The sequence below is a fragment of the Nerophis lumbriciformis genome, linkage group LG32, assembly GCF_033978685.3.
Source record: "Nerophis lumbriciformis linkage group LG32, RoL_Nlum_v2.1, whole genome shotgun sequence".
NCBI classification, from domain to species: domain Eukaryota; kingdom Metazoa; phylum Chordata; class Actinopteri; order Syngnathiformes; family Syngnathidae; genus Nerophis; species Nerophis lumbriciformis.
The window spans coordinates 17,645,629-17,663,039 of record NC_084579.2 but is presented as its reverse complement, the minus strand read 5'-3'; the positions used below and the strand labels follow the sequence as shown (position 1 = coordinate 17,663,039).

General features: G+C 38.0%; 1 protein-coding gene across 3 annotated transcripts in view; it reads right to left on the bottom strand.

Annotated features, from left to right (window-relative positions):
- Nucleotides 1–841: 841 nt before the first annotated feature.
- nup214 (nucleoporin 214) overlaps nucleotides 842–17,411 on the bottom strand; it is a 45,001-nt gene continuing 28,431 nt past the window's right edge. For 2 of the 3 annotated variants that reach the window (XM_061927463.2, XM_061927465.2), the window contains exons 24-36: nucleotides 16,934–17,042; nucleotides 16,163–16,232; nucleotides 11,507–11,576; nucleotides 11,322–11,406; nucleotides 11,146–11,198; nucleotides 9,634–11,076; nucleotides 9,498–9,562; nucleotides 9,240–9,411; nucleotides 8,946–9,098; nucleotides 6,757–6,925; nucleotides 4,654–4,799; nucleotides 4,535–4,568; nucleotides 842–1,488 (exon numbers count right to left, since the gene is read on the bottom strand). In XM_061927463.2, coding sequence (XP_061783447.1) covers nucleotides 1,452–1,488; nucleotides 4,535–4,568; nucleotides 4,654–4,799; nucleotides 6,757–6,925; nucleotides 8,946–9,098; nucleotides 9,240–9,411; nucleotides 9,498–9,562; nucleotides 9,634–11,076; nucleotides 11,146–11,198; nucleotides 11,322–11,406; nucleotides 11,507–11,576; nucleotides 16,163–16,232; nucleotides 16,934–17,042 — 2,606 coding nt within the window. In that variant the 3' untranslated portion in view covers nucleotides 842–1,451. Of the gene's footprint in view, nucleotides 1,489–1,527; nucleotides 3,025–4,534; nucleotides 4,569–4,653; nucleotides 4,800–6,756; nucleotides 6,926–8,945; nucleotides 9,099–9,239; nucleotides 9,412–9,497; nucleotides 9,563–9,633; nucleotides 11,077–11,145; nucleotides 11,199–11,321; nucleotides 11,407–11,506; nucleotides 11,577–16,162; nucleotides 16,233–16,933; nucleotides 17,043–17,411 lie in introns of those variants that run through there. The other variant, XM_061927466.2, reaches the window with a different exon arrangement.

Below are 17,411 nucleotides of genomic sequence, written 5' to 3'. Positions count from 1 at the left end.
CTCAGTTGGTTATTTATGCCTCATATAACATACACTTATTCAGCCTGTTCACTATTCTTTATTTATTTTAAATTGCCTTTCAAATGTCTATTCTTGGTGTTGGGTTTTATCAAATACATTTCCCCCAAAAATGCGACTTATATGTTTTTTCCCTTCTTTATTATGCATTTTCGGCCGGTGCGACTTATACTCTGAAAAATACTGTAGTTTTGTAAAATGAAGAAGAAAAAGTGTGGGGGAAAAAAATATCAGGACTCTCAGACTCCTAATTAAAGCTAGGCAAGCAAGTAGTATAATAAAGGATAACATTAAATTAATAACTAAGCACTAATAAATAACTATTAACCTTCTGTGGACGTTTGATTACAATTATCCTCAAAGCCAAAAAGGCTTAAGTTTTTGTAGGGCGTAGTCATTTTGGATTTTTTTATTTTTTTTTAATAAATCAAGATTTCTCAAAAAACTTTTGTTTTAAACAAAAATATCAAACGTATTAAAAGAAATGTTTGAAACTATTTGATCAGATAATGTCACAGGTTTGAATTAGTAAAATTTCTCGTTGTGAAACGTTAACTTAAATGTATTGAAAACTGTGACAATTTAATCAAAAGGCCTTCAAATGGTTAAAAAAAACAACATATGGTGTTTTGGTTTATAGCAGAAATTCTGAGAAATTTGAGCAGCAAAGTAAAAAAATTAAAAAAAAGAACCCAAAAGGTTTTTTTCCCTTTCAAAAATTAAGGATGCATATGTCCTGTTTGGCTTTGGGGTATTATGGAATAATTGCCAATGTATTGTATACACCTGTGGAAGAATTGGTCATCAAAAACGCCACAAAAAACAAAAATATAGACTTCATTAAATGTATTATATTAAGATGTATTGGATAGTTTGAACACATTTATTTCCATGTAAAAATATACAGTATAACAAAGTCATTTTTACAAGAAAATTTAAATATATTTTGGTTGTTTTTTTATCCAAAATCTTCTGAACCAATGCTCAAAGACACGTTTGACAGCTTTAATTCCAAATGTTTATGCCTAAACTTTGCCAATATTCTTACTTGCTTTCCTAACATGTTTTTATTCTCATAACTAAAATGAAAAATACCATCAAATTTGTTTGTCATCTATTAGGCAAAGTATTTGGACTATACATAAGTGGATGGTGCTTGCCTTAAATTAATGGCAACAATGTCCAAAATATTTAAATGTGCAAACAGAGGTAAAAATACATAAAAAATAATAAATGAAAACTTGTTTTCTGCACATTACTTTTTTTGGCTCGTTTGAAAGTATTGCCTTGATCAATGAACAATACATGTAAAACTTGTTTTGGATGTCCCTTTTGTCTCCATTATTTATTCTACCCTCTATTAGAAGCATTTAAAAAAAAAAGCTTGAGAACAGAAAGTCAAGCAGCATGTTGCTTGAGATGCGTCAGTAAAATTAGCTTCTCCAACTGGCAAATGTTTGGGAACTTGATCTGAAAGAAATGAAACAGCAGACAAAGGTTTTGTCAAATCAAGATGTCAAACAGGAGTATTATGTCAAATAGGTGTAATGTCATGTTTTGTCTCCATAATATTGATGTATGTAGACTAACCCCAAGTTAAAAGTATTTTCTTGTCATTTTAACAAATAAGTAGTTGATGTAGTTATGTGTAACTGTGACAAACAAGTTCTATCAAGAGAAATGTTCCCAGTTTTCTGGAAAAATAAGCAGAATTGTCTTACAGCACATAACATCTTGCATGTATTGATTGTATAGTTTATGAAAGGGCAATAATGACGCTTAATTTGCAGAATCACTTCATTCGTAACTGATACAAGCCTACAATAAACATTCCTTTTGTATTGTTTTGTTTTACATTGAGGTGATGGTGGCCTGCAAATGAGCACAAAACTAAAAATAGCTGTCGAGAGGGCGAGAATTATTATTATTTGTGTCAGTTGTGCACACTTCAGAGTGCATTCCAGCAGAACACACCCCGGGGATCATGGCGACCATGTGACAGCAAACATAAGAGGCAGACCAGATAAAGCAAAATCTTGTGTATGATAAGGCTTTTAAAACATTTTTTTATAATACAGTAATCCCTCGTTTATCGTTCCAGACATAACCGCAATAAATTAATTTCCACATAGTAGGAATCATTACTTATAACCCTAATATTTACATAGCTACAAAATAAAAACAAATGGTTTGCTACATGTTTTAATGTTATGAGAGACTTCTGGACGTTTAGTCAACTTTACAATCTTTTCATCCAAAATAATTATGCTGCCTGAGGCAGAGCCAATCAGTGGTCACAATACTAAACAGCGTGATCTGATTGGTTGTTCTCATTTAGTGGCCAATACTACCATAGAATTGATATTCATAGTTCATTAAGCCATGTTTATGCTTGACAATGCTTAATTTAAGGCAAAATTGTTGTAGAATATCTTCCAAAAATACAACCCCTAGCAAAATTATGGAATCCCCAGACCTGAAGGATGTTCAGTCAGTTGTTAAATTTTTGAAGAAAAAGGCAAGTAACAGACATGACACAAAAGTACGGCCATTTCAAATGGCAACTTTCTGGCTTGAAGAAACACTAAAAGAAATCAAGATTATGAATTGTGGGAGTCAGTAACAACATGGGAAGTTTGTAAAAGGTAAGCATACTGGTAGGCCTGGGAAAACATCAAAGTGTCAAGAAGGAAAACCTAAAGCAGTTTGTCTTGAAAACAAAAAATGCCCAGCAAAACAAATGAAGAACACATGGGTGGAAATTGGTGTCGTCTGTGACTAAACTTTTAAGGAGAAGGGATTTAAATACAGTAAAGCTAAACGAAAACAGTCATTAACACTTAGACATAAAAAACAAGGTTCCAATGGACCAAGGAAAAGCAATCATGGTCTACAGATGGCTGGATGAAAGTCATATTCAGTGATGAATCGCAAGTCTGCATTGGACAAGGTGATGCTGGAATTTTTGTTTGGTGCCGTTCCAGTGAAATTTATGAAGACGACTGCCTGAAGAAAACACGCACATTTTCACCGTCATTGATTATATGGGGCTGCATGTCAGGTAATGGCATTGGAAAGATGGACGTCATTACATCTTTAATAAATACACAAGTTTACAGAAACATTTTGGACACTTCTTATTCCATCAATCGAAAGGGTGAGGATGATGACGTAATTTTTCAAGATGATGATGCATCTTGCAAAAGAGCAAAAAAAAAACTTTCCTTGAAGAAACACACAAAGTCAATGCATGACCTGTAAATAGTCCGAATCTCAATTCAATTGAAAATCCGTGGTGGAAACTATAGAAAATGGTCCATGGCAAGACTCAAAGCTGATCTGACAACAGCAATCACAGAAACTTGGAGCAAGTTTGATGAAGAGTACTGTTTGTGTCAATCGTCAATGCCTCAGAGACTGCAAGCTGTTATAAAAAACAGAGGTGGTGCAACAAAGTACTAGTAGTGTGTTGCAGTGTTTGTTGTCAGTTTTTTCATGATTCCATATTTCTTTTGTAAGAGTCGAGTGATTTCATAATTTTTTTACTCTGCTTGATCTATAAATGAAATGGCTACTTACTACAACCATTTAAATTCTTGATTTCTTTGTGTTTCTCAAAGCTAGACCGTTGCTATTTCAAAGAACTACGGTTTTGTGTATTTTTTTGGTCTTTTTAATACAAAATTAAACATCTGAATGAACATCATCCAAGACTGGTGATTCCATAATTTCCAGGGTTTAAACATTAAAAAATGCGACATGGCTAAGCCGCAATATTTGAAGTACGATGTGGCAAAGGGAAGACTGTAGTTTCATTACAATTCCCATATTATAATATTTTAGCAATTTTAAATAAGTCAGAGAGATCACAAAATAGTGTATTGGAAGTATGTTATGCTGGAATTTAGGGATCTTAAAAGTGCTGTTCGTGAACACAAAGGACAACACGTTGTTTTGTGTATCTGTAGCTTTAATGCTAATGAGCTATTTTTGTCCACACCTGTCTCCAACAGAATATGTCGCTCCAAGAAGCACTATTGTGCACCTCATCCAGTTTTTACAGAAATACTGTAACAACTTTGTCCAATGTAATAGATGCTGTATAGGACATAAGGAGTGGGACAGGAGGACACAAATGCTAGCAACACTAGCGTAGCTACAGGTATGTGAGCAACAATCCAAACATTAAACACCCATTTTAACAGCAACATTGTGCTACATTAGCCTATTTTCTGAAGAAATCCAAATGATCAAAGCTTTACTTTGAGTCAAAGCTTTATTTTGAGATGTGTGGTGAAGCCTGGTATTTATTCATTTATTTTTATCAAGCTGTACTCCAGATGGCATACACACTGGGTGGGCTCATCTAGTTAGGGAGGCGGTATCATGTGCATGATGATAGATTTTCTTACGTCTGATATTCATAAAAAGACTCCAGAGACACATATTACGGTTTCAAAATCCTTAAAATTTAAATTTTGCATAATAGGGGATTTTAAAACACAATAGAACTTACTGGTTTGTGGAGCCAAAGGTGTTTCCTGAAAACCCTAGAAACACAAAGACAGTGTTATATGATGGTGGCAATGAGTAGGGAAAACAATGGGAAGATGATGCAAAGAGTATCTGAAGTACCTCCAGTTTGAGGCTGCTGTCCAAAGCCAGAGAAGCTGCTGGGCTGACCTCCAAAACCAGGGCCCTGCTGGGTCAGGCTCCCAAATGATGGCGTGCTCTGGTTCGCTAGAGCTCCAAAGGATGGTCCTGAAGGTGGCGATGCGAAACTAAGGCATTTAAGAGAGAAGAGAAAAGGGTAAAACAGTGATTCTGAATACAGAAAATGTTGTAATCCCCGATTAAAAGTTTTTACCCTTTAACTACCACTGCTACAGTACTGTTCTCAATACAAACAGTGCCAATAACATAAGTTATTTTTATACAATTTCAAAAATCAAAAACTGCTTGGTGAAAAAGGGGCTTTAAAGTAAAGAGGTTGACATGATAAATCTTCCAAACCTGGATTAAAGCCACCATTTACTCGAGATAATGATTCAACATATATTCAGCTCTTTTTCAAAAACAATACTTGCATAGCAGAAGGTGTCAGATGGTGCAAGTGAGTAGCATGGCGGAGGGATTTGGGGAAATGAGGGTTTAAAAAGGTAATCCCTTCCGTAGGATCCGTGCCCGGCAACTCATCAGCCGACGCATCCGCCTATATGCAAAACCCAGGGAGTGGGAACGGAAGTGAGACGATTTAATCTGCACCGAGCTTGATCCTGCAGTGAGATTATCAGAGGGGAATAATCTAGACCAGCACAAATTGGGCTGCTGGGATGTCATTGCATGCCAATGTTGCATTGGACCATTCTTGTGAAAAAACAGGCGAGGAAAACTTGAAATGCATAGATGTTGACAACCACACTATCCCACTGGACATTTTTGTGGATTGTTGTATGTGTTCCGAACTAGTGGCCAAGAGTGTTTTATTTGCTAAACTACAGACAATACCACGTGTTTTATCGAAGACATTTTTCATATTAATTCGCAATAATTCATTCATACGAGACAATATCTTACTTGATTGGCACAAAAGGTATTTTTATAATAATGAATCAAATGTAGTATATTCATAATATTATATTTGTCTCCCAAATAAATCATGATAAATAATTCAATTAAAATGTATCAAAAATATTTCAATATCATTATGTTCAAATTGTATGTGTAAAAATGTGTCTGAATACATCAAAATTATATATTAGGGATAAGGCTTTTATTGGCACAAAAACACATTTTTATAATAATTAAATAACTGTCTATATTATTATATTTTTCCCACAAAACTGATAATACATTCAAATAAAATGTATTTCAATCAATTTATGCATCATAATGTAGAATTAATTGTATTTGTACAGTATGGGTCTGAAATACATTACGAACAAAGCCTTCATACATTTATTATTTAAAATAAACAGTAATGTACCGTACATACTATTTGTAACTAATGTATTTAAAATATATTTTTCCCCACAACTAAAAACGGGTAGTTAGTTAAAATATGTTTAAATTAGGGTCAAAAATAACAAGTGAACTCATGTGATTAATCACAAAAAAATGTATCATGTATATACACAGAATAATCACGCAATTTATTTAGACCGTACATGGTCCTTTACCTTAAACGCGGATGGTTACCTGAAAGGTGGGATGGGTTGCTCTGTGGTCAGTGATCAGGCATAAGTCAGTGAAAAGATTGGTCTGTTCGCTGGACTTAAAATAAAACTGTTACCAACTTTTTAGTAAATAAATGGGGTGGGTATGAATGCAAGTAAAACTATGAAAACATTTTCTTTGAAGATACACTGACAATAGAATTGCCTTTGTGTCTGAATATTGAAATCTTTATTAATTTAAATTTTGCAAGTGAGTAAGTGATTAATACAAATTCATAAGTGTCATTAAAATCTGAGTTAAAAAAATATTTGACAGCACTAATTTGATTAATAAATTCTAAATTTTATTACAAAATTAATGAAACACATGTAATCTAATGACAGTGATTTTTTCCCCTAAGTGGAAAATAAAGTTTATTTGAGATCAGGAATTATCATTGAGGCATGTAGTCTTTTAGAGCACAGGGCACTGTTTGATTAAATATGTTATTCCTATAAGCAGGAGCATTAATGTACAATTTAAGTGTTGTTGTTGAGTCAATTTATTCTTAGTTCCCCTTACCCAAATCCACCCATGTTGGAAGCCGCTGTTCCCTCTCCAAACACTTTCCCGGCTGAGGAGCCCATGGCGTTGCTATAGGAGGGAGGAGCGCCAAATGGCGTGGCGGCACCAAATGGGGATGCACCAAAAGCAGGTTGGCTCCCAAACACTGGTGAACTGCCAAAACCACCTAAATTAGGAGGCAGATACAGGACGATGTTGGTTATATGATACAGACCACAAAAGAGACTGGGATGGATTTAAAAGACAGTGGATGTTCATATTGGAATTACACACTACATTACAACTTTCAGCCTGTGTTTAATATGGTAACAACAAACTGTGGCAGCCTCATGCCAGGATGTGAACGGCATAAAGCGACTCGCGGCGTGAAATGTGGGAGTCATGGGAGCTGACGGGGTGTGCTGAAATTACAGCGCGCCTACCAGCATGCCCCAGTAAATAATTGATTGCTCTAATGTAACAAGATTACATTGCCTGCGCGTAGGAGAGCGATAGGGCGTTAGTGTGCGGGGGTTACGATCTAATATCCCGCTGAAAAGGAGGGAGAGACTTGGAGGGCTGTTACTAACAATGCTGCTTGAGAGATAAAAACATTGAAAGATAGGAGCCCATATTAAATGACGATATTAGTGTCCTTAAAAAAGGCTACACAAGCGAGCATATATGCTTGAAGCTAAAAAAGTGTACATTCAAGAAAACTGCTGAAGTGGAAGCATGCATGCAATGAAAAAAGTAAATGTTAATGTCCGTCAAAATTGCACAAATACAGAAATATAGCAATTAATTTTATGGCTACTTAGCATAAACAAATATTTTGTTCTTTTCCATATTTGACAAACGAAAACAAAGCCATTATGGTGATTACTAGAGGTGGGAATCTTTCGGTACCTCACGATTTGATTACAACTCAGGGGCTACAATTTGATTATCAATAGACTTTCTACATTTTAAAATGTTATATTGTTAATATATGCTATGTTAATATTATATGTTTTAAATGTATTACATTCAATTATTAATAATATTATATGTCAGCAAGACTCCTACTTTGGCTACTGACGTATGCTGTATTGCGTCATTTCCGATTTTTGGATGTTAGTGCGTACAGCACAGCCCATATACGTACATAAATATATGTATACATATTTACTGTATATACACATACATATATGTACATTCATACAATATACACATACATACATATTCAGTACAGGCCAACATTTTGGACACACCTACTCATTCAATGCGTTTTCTTTATTTTCATGACGATTTACATTGTACCGGTAGATTGTCACTGAAGGCATCAAAACTATGAATGAACACATGTGGAGTTATTATGTACTTAACAAAAAAGGTGAAATAACTGAAAACATGTTTTATATTCTAGTTTCTTCAAAATAGCCACCCTTTGCTCTGATTACGGTTTTGCACACTCATGGCATTCTCTCGATGAGCTTCAAGCACACCTGTGAAGTGAAAACCATTTCAGGTGACTACCGCTTGCGCTGGCGGAGGGAGCGGGGGGGCCTTACACGATGGCATTGTGTGTGTGTGGACAGGGATAAGGTTAGGTGGGTTACACCCTGTATAACCTTAGCTGGCTTAGTGTAGAGGCAGCCTAAGGTGTTAAAAGCAGCTCTGGTGGTGTGGAAAGATCTTAATGTTTTTTTATGTGGAAAGTCACTCCCTAAAATTATTAACAATCGTTACCAAGATGTGCACAGATCTCTTTGCCTCACCCTCAAAGTGTAATGTGTTGGACAAAAAGTATACTGCATATGCAAAAAGACTGAATAATGTGATACCCAACACCAGCTTGACTAGAGCATCAGAATCACCCTCTTCATGTTGCGGTGGGGTGAGGAGATAAGAACAATTGCTGATAAAAGGGGAGGAAATGTCAAGAGCTGGTGATTAGTAAGTTGGTAGATGGATGGCTATGCATTTTAAAAACAGTTTACTCACAAAAATGGCACTTGCACTAAACTTTGGGCATTTATGCCACAGAAAAAACTAATGTATGCACGTATTTATTATCTATCCATCCATCCATTTTCTACCCCTTTGTCCCTTTCAGGGTCGCGGGAGTATCAGAGGTAATTTAATTGTAGTCAAAAAAGTATGAACTCTGATGTCTACTTCAATGTCAGGATAAGGTGTACAAAGGCTGAGTTACGACACCCTACCTGGTTTTGTTGGAGAGGCGAAGGAGCCAAAGCCCTGCGATGCAACAGTCCCTCCACCTGTGCTGAATGTTCCGCTTGGTTTCTGCTCTCCAAAGGAGGACTGTGCGAATCCAACGGTTTTGGCAGCAGTACTACCAAAGAGACTATTGGCACCTACAGGAAGACAAGTAGTTAATTGTACAGTGGAACGCCCCAAAAGTCATACAAACCAGGTTGAAGACAGATCAACTGTCTTTTTTATTTGGCTTCTAAATACAATTTTGGATGCTGCAGTCTCTTGACAATTTTGCCTACCTGTCTGTGCAGGCTGACCGAACCCTCCAGGGGACCCAGTGGGACCGAATGGATTTTTGTTGGCAGCCTCTTCAGTCGGTTTTCCTCCCAGGCCGCTGAAGAGTCCACTACTGGGTGACGCTGCATTGGTAGAACTTGAACCAAACAGACCTCCGCTTGCCGACTGCTGAGGCTAAGAGAGAAGTACCGGTACTCAACATGCAGCATAGCTCAAAAATTGCTAACCTTTTTGTGTTAACTAAGCAAGGAAACCATTACCCGTCCAAATACGTTGGCGGTGCTGGATTGCTGGCCAAATCCAGACGATGGGGAGGATCCAAAGGCTGTAGAACAAAAAACGGGTTTGGAAATGAAGGAATCCTTAAAAGTGAATCAAACTGAGAAAAGCACCAACCTGACTGCTGAACAAAGCTGAACCCTGCAGATGAAGATGTGGTGGTGTTGCTCCCAAAAAGCGCCCCTTGTCCAAATCCAGAGCTTTGTCCGAATGCAGAGGTTGTGCTCTGTCCGAACAGCCCTGCACCACTGCCACTGGACGTCTGGGCGTTCGCGTTGAAGGAGAAGGAACTCGCATTGTTAGCAGTGGATGCCCCGAAAAGACCGCCTCCTGTGGTGGCGCTGCTAGGGCTCGCTCCAAATGCAGATTGTCCAAAGGAGAAGCCGCCGGCTGTTACGGTGCTACTAGCAGGCTGGCCAAAGCCGACTGACTGGCCAAAAACAGATTTGCCAAACCCACTTTCAGCTGATGCACCAAATGCAGACGAGCCGAACCCTGTGGGAGGTTGTGCTGAGGGGGCAGTGGAGGCTGAAGGGGATGCGGCAGGTTGCCCAAACACAGTGCTAGCAGCAGGGGCAGTAGGAGCAGCGGTGGTGGTGACTGTTGAGACGTTCGGAACAGAAAAAGCAGGAGTGGCGGTCGCAGGGACAGCAGCAGGGACAGCCACGACCGCAGGAGAGCTGCTTTCTGTCATTGCAGGGTTAGAGAAGATGGAGCCAGGCCTCTCAGAAGTGGACACCTGGAAGGCGGGCGGGGACTCTTGCTGGACTGGAACTACCGGAACAGCTGTGGTCACAGCAGCAGCACCCGTGGCATCTACAGGGACGTCTGCAGTGCTAACTGGAACTGGTGGCTCAATAGCTGTCACTGGAACAGGAACACTTGTGGCCAAAGCCTGTACTCGAATGGCGGTAGCATCCAATGTAGGTTTTGCAGGTTCTAAGGATGCAGCACCCTCAGTAGGAAGTTCAGTAGCAGGATCCTTTACAAGTTCTGAGGGGGGCTCTGAAGCTTGTGCAGCTGGTTTAGGGTCTTCGTTTGGCTCCGTGGGGGCTGCAAGGAGACTGCTGAAAGACGTGTGTAAACCTGAGGCGGGTGTGTTTGACGTTGTAATACAGAAGGTCAGCTTAGAGGTCGTCTCGGGAGGTTTGAACGAACTCCCTTGCCCTTTGGACAAGTCGGTTCCAAGAGAATCTCCCGCAGACTTTCGATCTCCGGCAAAGCCAAACTGAGCCGCTCCTTTGCCGATTCCAGCGCCGGCAAAACTAAAAGCAGTGTTGGCAGTGGAGGGTTTGTTGGAGGGCTCGACACCTTCTTCTCCTTGGCCGACACGTAGTCCGGAGAAACTGCCTAAAGTTTCGCCTCCTGTTGTTTTAGGGGTTTGGGGGTCTATCCTGGCAGGGGTAACAGCTGGTATGTGTGCTTCCGCTGTGGATTTTGGAGGCTCTGCAGCCGGAACAGTAGCAACAACAGAGGGGGGAAATTTTGAGGGCTCCTCTCCGATCTGACCAAACATCATCTTGCCATTTCCACCAAAGGAGAACTCACTCACATCCTTCACTAAAGAGTCATAAAAGGAAATCAGTGCATATCATAAACACAATAACAATAAGGTGTGAAGCCCTTTACCTTGTGGTAATATAGCTCCTGGTGTGAGTGAAGTGAAACTAAAGTTTGAGGGGCTGCAAAAGAAGAATAACTTCATAGTCATGATGACATTTTGTTTTTGTTGCAAATAATACTTAAAATAAAAATCCTAATTTTATAGGATCTTAGGTGTAGCACATATTTCCAAGTTGACTTACGTTGACGAGAAGGAGAAAGCTTTGCCGATACTTGATTCAGCTGAGCTCGCAGGACCAACAGAGGTGTCAGCTTTGGCAGGCTGACCTAAAGGGCAAAGTAAAATCAATCAATTCTTATAACACCAGGTCAAAACTTGTTTATTATCAAAAATAGGCATAAGAGCTGTTCAACACTTTAGACTTACCAAACATGAATCCTGCTTGGGGAGCGCTTGAGCATTCAGTGGAAGTTTTCTGCACACCTTGGGGTGGATTCTGCAGACAAGGTTTTAACAATGACCACTGATGTTGCTAGGTATCTAATACATTATTATATTATTATGTGTCCTGTGTCCCTGACACATTAAAATCTGAGAGGATGTTGACAACTCCCTTTCCATGCATCTCAGGGATGCACCACTTTTTCCCCATGAAAACAAACATTTTGTGTTCAAAATCACAGGAACTATAAGCTGCAACCATTCGTTGACATTGCCTACAAAAATCGTGAATACAATTTGCCGCCAACAAATCCATTTGTTGCAAACGCGTCAAAGAAATAATAACTTACTCAATTTGCAGAGCAGAATTGTCTTTTTATGGCAGTACGACAGTATGTCAGTATTGCAAAAACATTTAAAGCTGAGGCACGTCAGACATCTGGAGAATGCAATCTCCGACTCTACTCAACAAGATAGTCAGCTTGACAGTTAGAAAGGTAACAGACGGACTTGTGTGGAAAAATAGCTTTAACTATAATTTTGACCAAAGGCGACCATATTCCTGTGTAGGCCTGCAACGATGAGTAGACATTGTCAACAAATGTCGACAATAAATGGCAGTACGTCTGTGATACACGATCATTTTAAAGCGGAGACATGATGTCGGACATCTGGAGGGAGGACGCGGACCCAACCTCGGTAAGAGTACCGTTAGCTTCTACCTTGCTATCCAGCTAACAAGAGTGATACGAAGTTGTGTGAAAAATAACATTTTAGCCAAAGTCAGCCAGCTAAACTTTGTCTCCATCAATTCAAATATGTTTTAAAGCAGCGTCAATTTGAAATGCCGTTAAAAAAAGGCACTTTATCAAACGTGAACCGCGTGCAGACACACAGACAGGCACCAATGTGGAGGCATCATAAGATGAAACATACAATCTATTTAATAGCCAACATTTTAAGAATTGATCAAATATAGAATTCTACACATTGAGTCTGTTAGTGCTAAAACTGCCACAGAGTCATTCAATAGTCAACATACCAGTGTGCAACTTTCTAAACATCCCAAAATACTTTTCTTTTTGAGAAAGTTAGATTTTGTGTTTTGTTGTTTGTTTTCATTGCTGCTATTTTAACTGTTGTTTTAATACATAAACAAGGTAAACATTTTTTTAGCACTTTGTCTTTCCTTTCTTTTAAATGAACATTTTAATAGTAATTTTAATTTTTGTAACAGCTGAATGAGCAGCAGTTATAGAGTATAAATAAATATTCATGAATTAATTACCGGTAGTCATCTTTATTTGGAAGCAGATGCCTAAAATAAGCTCCATTTAGGAATTGATGGAAAAATTAGAGCCATTAAATATGTGTACGCTTTATTATCCGATTAGTCAACAAATAGTTAAGATAATCGTTGACTAATCGACTATCAAAATAATTGTTAGTTGCAGCCCAAACAGTCCAGTTGCAATCAATTGAATGCTCTGAGATGACAATGACCGGGATGAATGACAACATTCATAGACTTGCAGCCCTATACCTGTGTAGTTTTCTAAACACATCATCACAAAAAGTTTTTTGTTTTTTTTTGGAGGAAGCTATATAGATTTGGTGCCATTTTGGTTTTATTGCTGCAATTTTGACTGCCCTTTATTTACATAAAGAAATAGTATGTTCTTGTTTTTATCAGCACTCTGTCTGCCCTTGCTTTAAAATGGACATAAGTTTATTGGTTATTTCATAAAGAGCAGCATAGTTAGTTATTTCTGATTAAAGGAGTAATTTTTATCATTAACACATGCCTAAAAATACATCATGCTGAATTTAAAAGCTGGTGGCTAAATTACAGACACTAAAGAGGAGTAAGTTTCATAATCCAATAGTAGACTAATCGTTTAAACAGTCTATCAACTATCAAAATGGTTATTAGTTGCAACCTTGTTATCATCAGACCAGACAATAGCCGTTTCAACTTTCTGAAGGTCTGCTTAGCAAAGATAGCATGTCGCGATACAGCGTACAAGTTAGTTAAGCCGCAAAACAAAACCACTGATTAGTCACCACGGATTTCATTTAAACAATTATCGATACGAATATCATAGGGTTCCACTGATGAATTGGGGACCAATTGAATTTCCCAGGTACCCAATCGAATTACTACTGGTTATCAAATACGTTGAAAACGTCAACATCGCTGAATGACATTTCATGAGATCAAGTCATATGGTGGACACCTTGGTTATGGTAATGTCACATGAATATAAATGACGTAGTAGCGCCCCCTAAGGGTTGTGCTCAAAATGCTTTGGAAGACATGCCAACAATAATAATAATAATACAGATATCCTCAAAGTTTTACAATCATTTGATAAATGATAATTGGCCTATTAGTTGATAATAGAGGTGAAACAACAGAAACATTTATCGTAACCAAACTTATCACGGTTGTCATATCGCGGTATTGTTGAATGTGCTCAAAAAGTACTTATACACACACTGAAATCTTTTGACCAGGTATTTTTTTTAATTAAACCAACTACTTTGCAGGTTTTGTGTTTCTCATACTCTATTGATAGTGTTTTATTCTTAGTATTTTATCCGTTTTAATGGTTATGCTCTATTGATAGGGTTTTATTCTTAGTATTTTGTGCTCTATAAATAAAGTTGATTTGATTTGATTTTACCTGTTTTAATAGTTAAGCTATTTATTGTTTTAAATATTGTTTTGTACTTAATTAAGTTAAGAATTATATAAAAACAAAAGAAGTGTGTTAAAAATACATCCATCGATCCATTTTCTACCGCTTGTTCCTTTTGGGGTTGCTGGAGCCTATCTCAGCTGCATTCCGGCGTTAGGCGGGGTACACCCTGGACAAGTCGCCATCTCATCGCAGGGCCAACACAGATAGACAGACAATATTCACACTCACGTTCACACACTAGTGCCAATTTTAGTGTTGCCAATCAACCTATTCCCAGGTGCATGTCTTTGGAGGTGGGAGGAAGCCGATGCATTCTTATTTCTGGCAGGCGTTGTGACAGCAGATATACCGTGTGTATATATATATATATATATATATATATATATATATATATATATATATATACATACACATACATACATACATACATACATACATACATACATACATACATACATACATACATACATATATATATATACCGTATTTTTCGGAGTATAAGTCGCACCTACCGAAAATGCATTATAAAAAAGGAAAAAAAACATAATTCGCACTGGAGCCCGGCCAAACTATGAAAAAAAACTGCGACTTATAGTTCGAAAAATACGGTATATATATATATATGTATATACTTATATATAAAATAATCCGTTCATGAATGAGTATATCCGTTTGGCCACCGTGTTCAATGGAGGAGTCTGATCTACAAAATGTGCAGGCAGCATACCCCTTCCCCTTCGAGCTGTCCTGGATGAACTGAAATTATTTTTTCCAATAATTTTGGAAATCGCAAGCGTACTTCTTCTTCTTACTCGTCGTCGCCATGTCTCTTCGTCGTTCTTCTGCTTCGTCTCTGTTATGTTTGTGGACATTACTACTTGCCGTAGTTTTGAAGCAATGCATGATGGGAATCCGGATGTTGTGTGTCAGTGTATTAACGTGCCGGCTGGAATAAACACACGCTGAGAAATAGCTCCGTGCCTGCCTACTTCATGGGTTATAGATAAACCTATGGATAACGGAGACATATATAATAGTCTCCTTTTCAGGTGAGAGGGGATGCTAAAGGCAGTGCCTTTAAGGCACGCCCCCAATATTGTTGCCCGGGTGGAAATCGGGAGAAATTCGGAAGAATGATTGCCCCGGGAGATTTTCGGGAGGGGCACTGAAATTCGGGAGTCTAACGGGAAAATCGGGAGGGCTGGCAAGTATGATATATACACACACACATGTATATGTACATCCACATATATACTAATAACCGCATGCTGCCTTGGTGTCTACAGGAGAGGTTCAAACCCTGGGAGAGTCCCTTTGACCTCAGAGATTTATCTGTCTTTCAGAAAGCAAACATAAGAACTAGTTTAAAAGGTAGATGTGTTTCTGTCAGGGGGGTTCATCTGTGGAACAGCTTGGCCTTAAAATGTTCCAGTTCCATTCACACCTTTAAAACCAATGTCTTAGAAAAATATATCGCTCTTGAATCAACACCAGTTGTTAATACTATGTTAAATGTTTATTACAAAACTAAATGTGGGACATAAATAATAATGGATGTATAAGTGTTTCTATATAGCATATTATTAGTACAAATGTTTAACCAACACGTATACAGGGATATTTCTCAACTGTTTGTCTATGTCTTAACTGTGTAAATATTTGAACAGTGTTTATGTTGTGTAGAAGGTGTATTTATAATATGTTGTGTAAAGGGAATTTCACATTTCTATGAAGCTCAAAATCACAGCCCGATGTCTCCTGGTTTTACTCCATCTTGTATTTGAGATTGTTTATATGGTTAGGCAAAATAAGTGCTCAACTTCAGCCTAAACCCTTTCTGCCTGCAAAATTGTAAATTTATGAACTCATGGATGTAAAACTGTTTATTTCCTTGACTACTGACCGAAAAAATTTACAAAAAATATATTGTTCTCACTCGTTTGTGCTGGTTGGAAACAGAAGTGGGAACCTGCAGAGTCACAGATGCTGCGTCTGGTATTGGTGAGCTGTGAAAGAGAAGAAACGTCTTAGAGAATCTCAAGTTTTCTTCTATCTGTGCAATTACGATCCTGCATGGAATAGTATATTTTATTATCAAAATAGGAATAACATGGGTTTTGGTCAATTATATGTTCAGTATAATAGATTAAAGAGGGGACTGTGTTCATGCTAAACCTGGTCACACTATACATTTTTTCTCATTTGCCATCATGAGCAACTCTAAATTTGGGGCAAGCACCAACGAGGGTAATGACTCGACAGAATATTGAGCACAAAAAGGTGAGCACAGGCCTCGGGAGGAATATATAAAAGGTCTGGGCTAAAAATGTATATTTTACATTGGAAAACACAGTCATAGACATCCTACAATGTATATTATACGCAAATATGGGATGCTGTCAGTTCCAAGCCATGGCCAATGTTAAGGGAGACTGTCTACTCTATCAGGCATGCATCCAAATAGATAGAAGGCATGATGCAGCACGATGAATATTACATAACAGGCTTCAAGCCCTGAAGAGAGCTCTGCCAACTGTATGTTTATGTATTAAAGAAAGGCAATGAAGGGGCAAGTCTATGGTGACGAGAGAACATTGTCCACATTCCTCATAATCGATAATGGGCTATTTGCTGAAAGAGCACACAAAGATCACATGCAAGCTGCTTCAATGCAATGTTTTTTTGTTTTTTTTAAAACAGAGAATACCTGATAACTGGAGTAGAAATTGGACCCCCCCTGTCTTTCAGTTCCTGAACGTTGACCACCTGAGGGACGATTTTCAAGGTTGACTCGGTCAAGGAAGTGCTGACGACAGCTGCAGCACAAACACAACAAATGTAGCAGGAGTCAATGTGAAGATACGTAAAAGCATACAAACAATTATTAATAATAATTTGACAATAGAGATACTGAGGCTAAATGCTTGCCATGAAAGGGTCTCTGGTTAATTTTGTCTCAGGAACTGTCCCCACCTGGTGACTACAGCAGGTATTGCAACATCTTAAAACAGTTCTTCAATATCAATATTCAACATCGTTCTCTGCAGTGGACTGGGGATTTCACGGTATGAAAATTTCTTATTTTGATAAAAACTATCACGGTTATTATTATTTTGAAAAGTGCTTAAGAATTTTTAAAAGTTTACTGAAATATTTTAACCAAGTTGTATTTAAAAAAAAATACC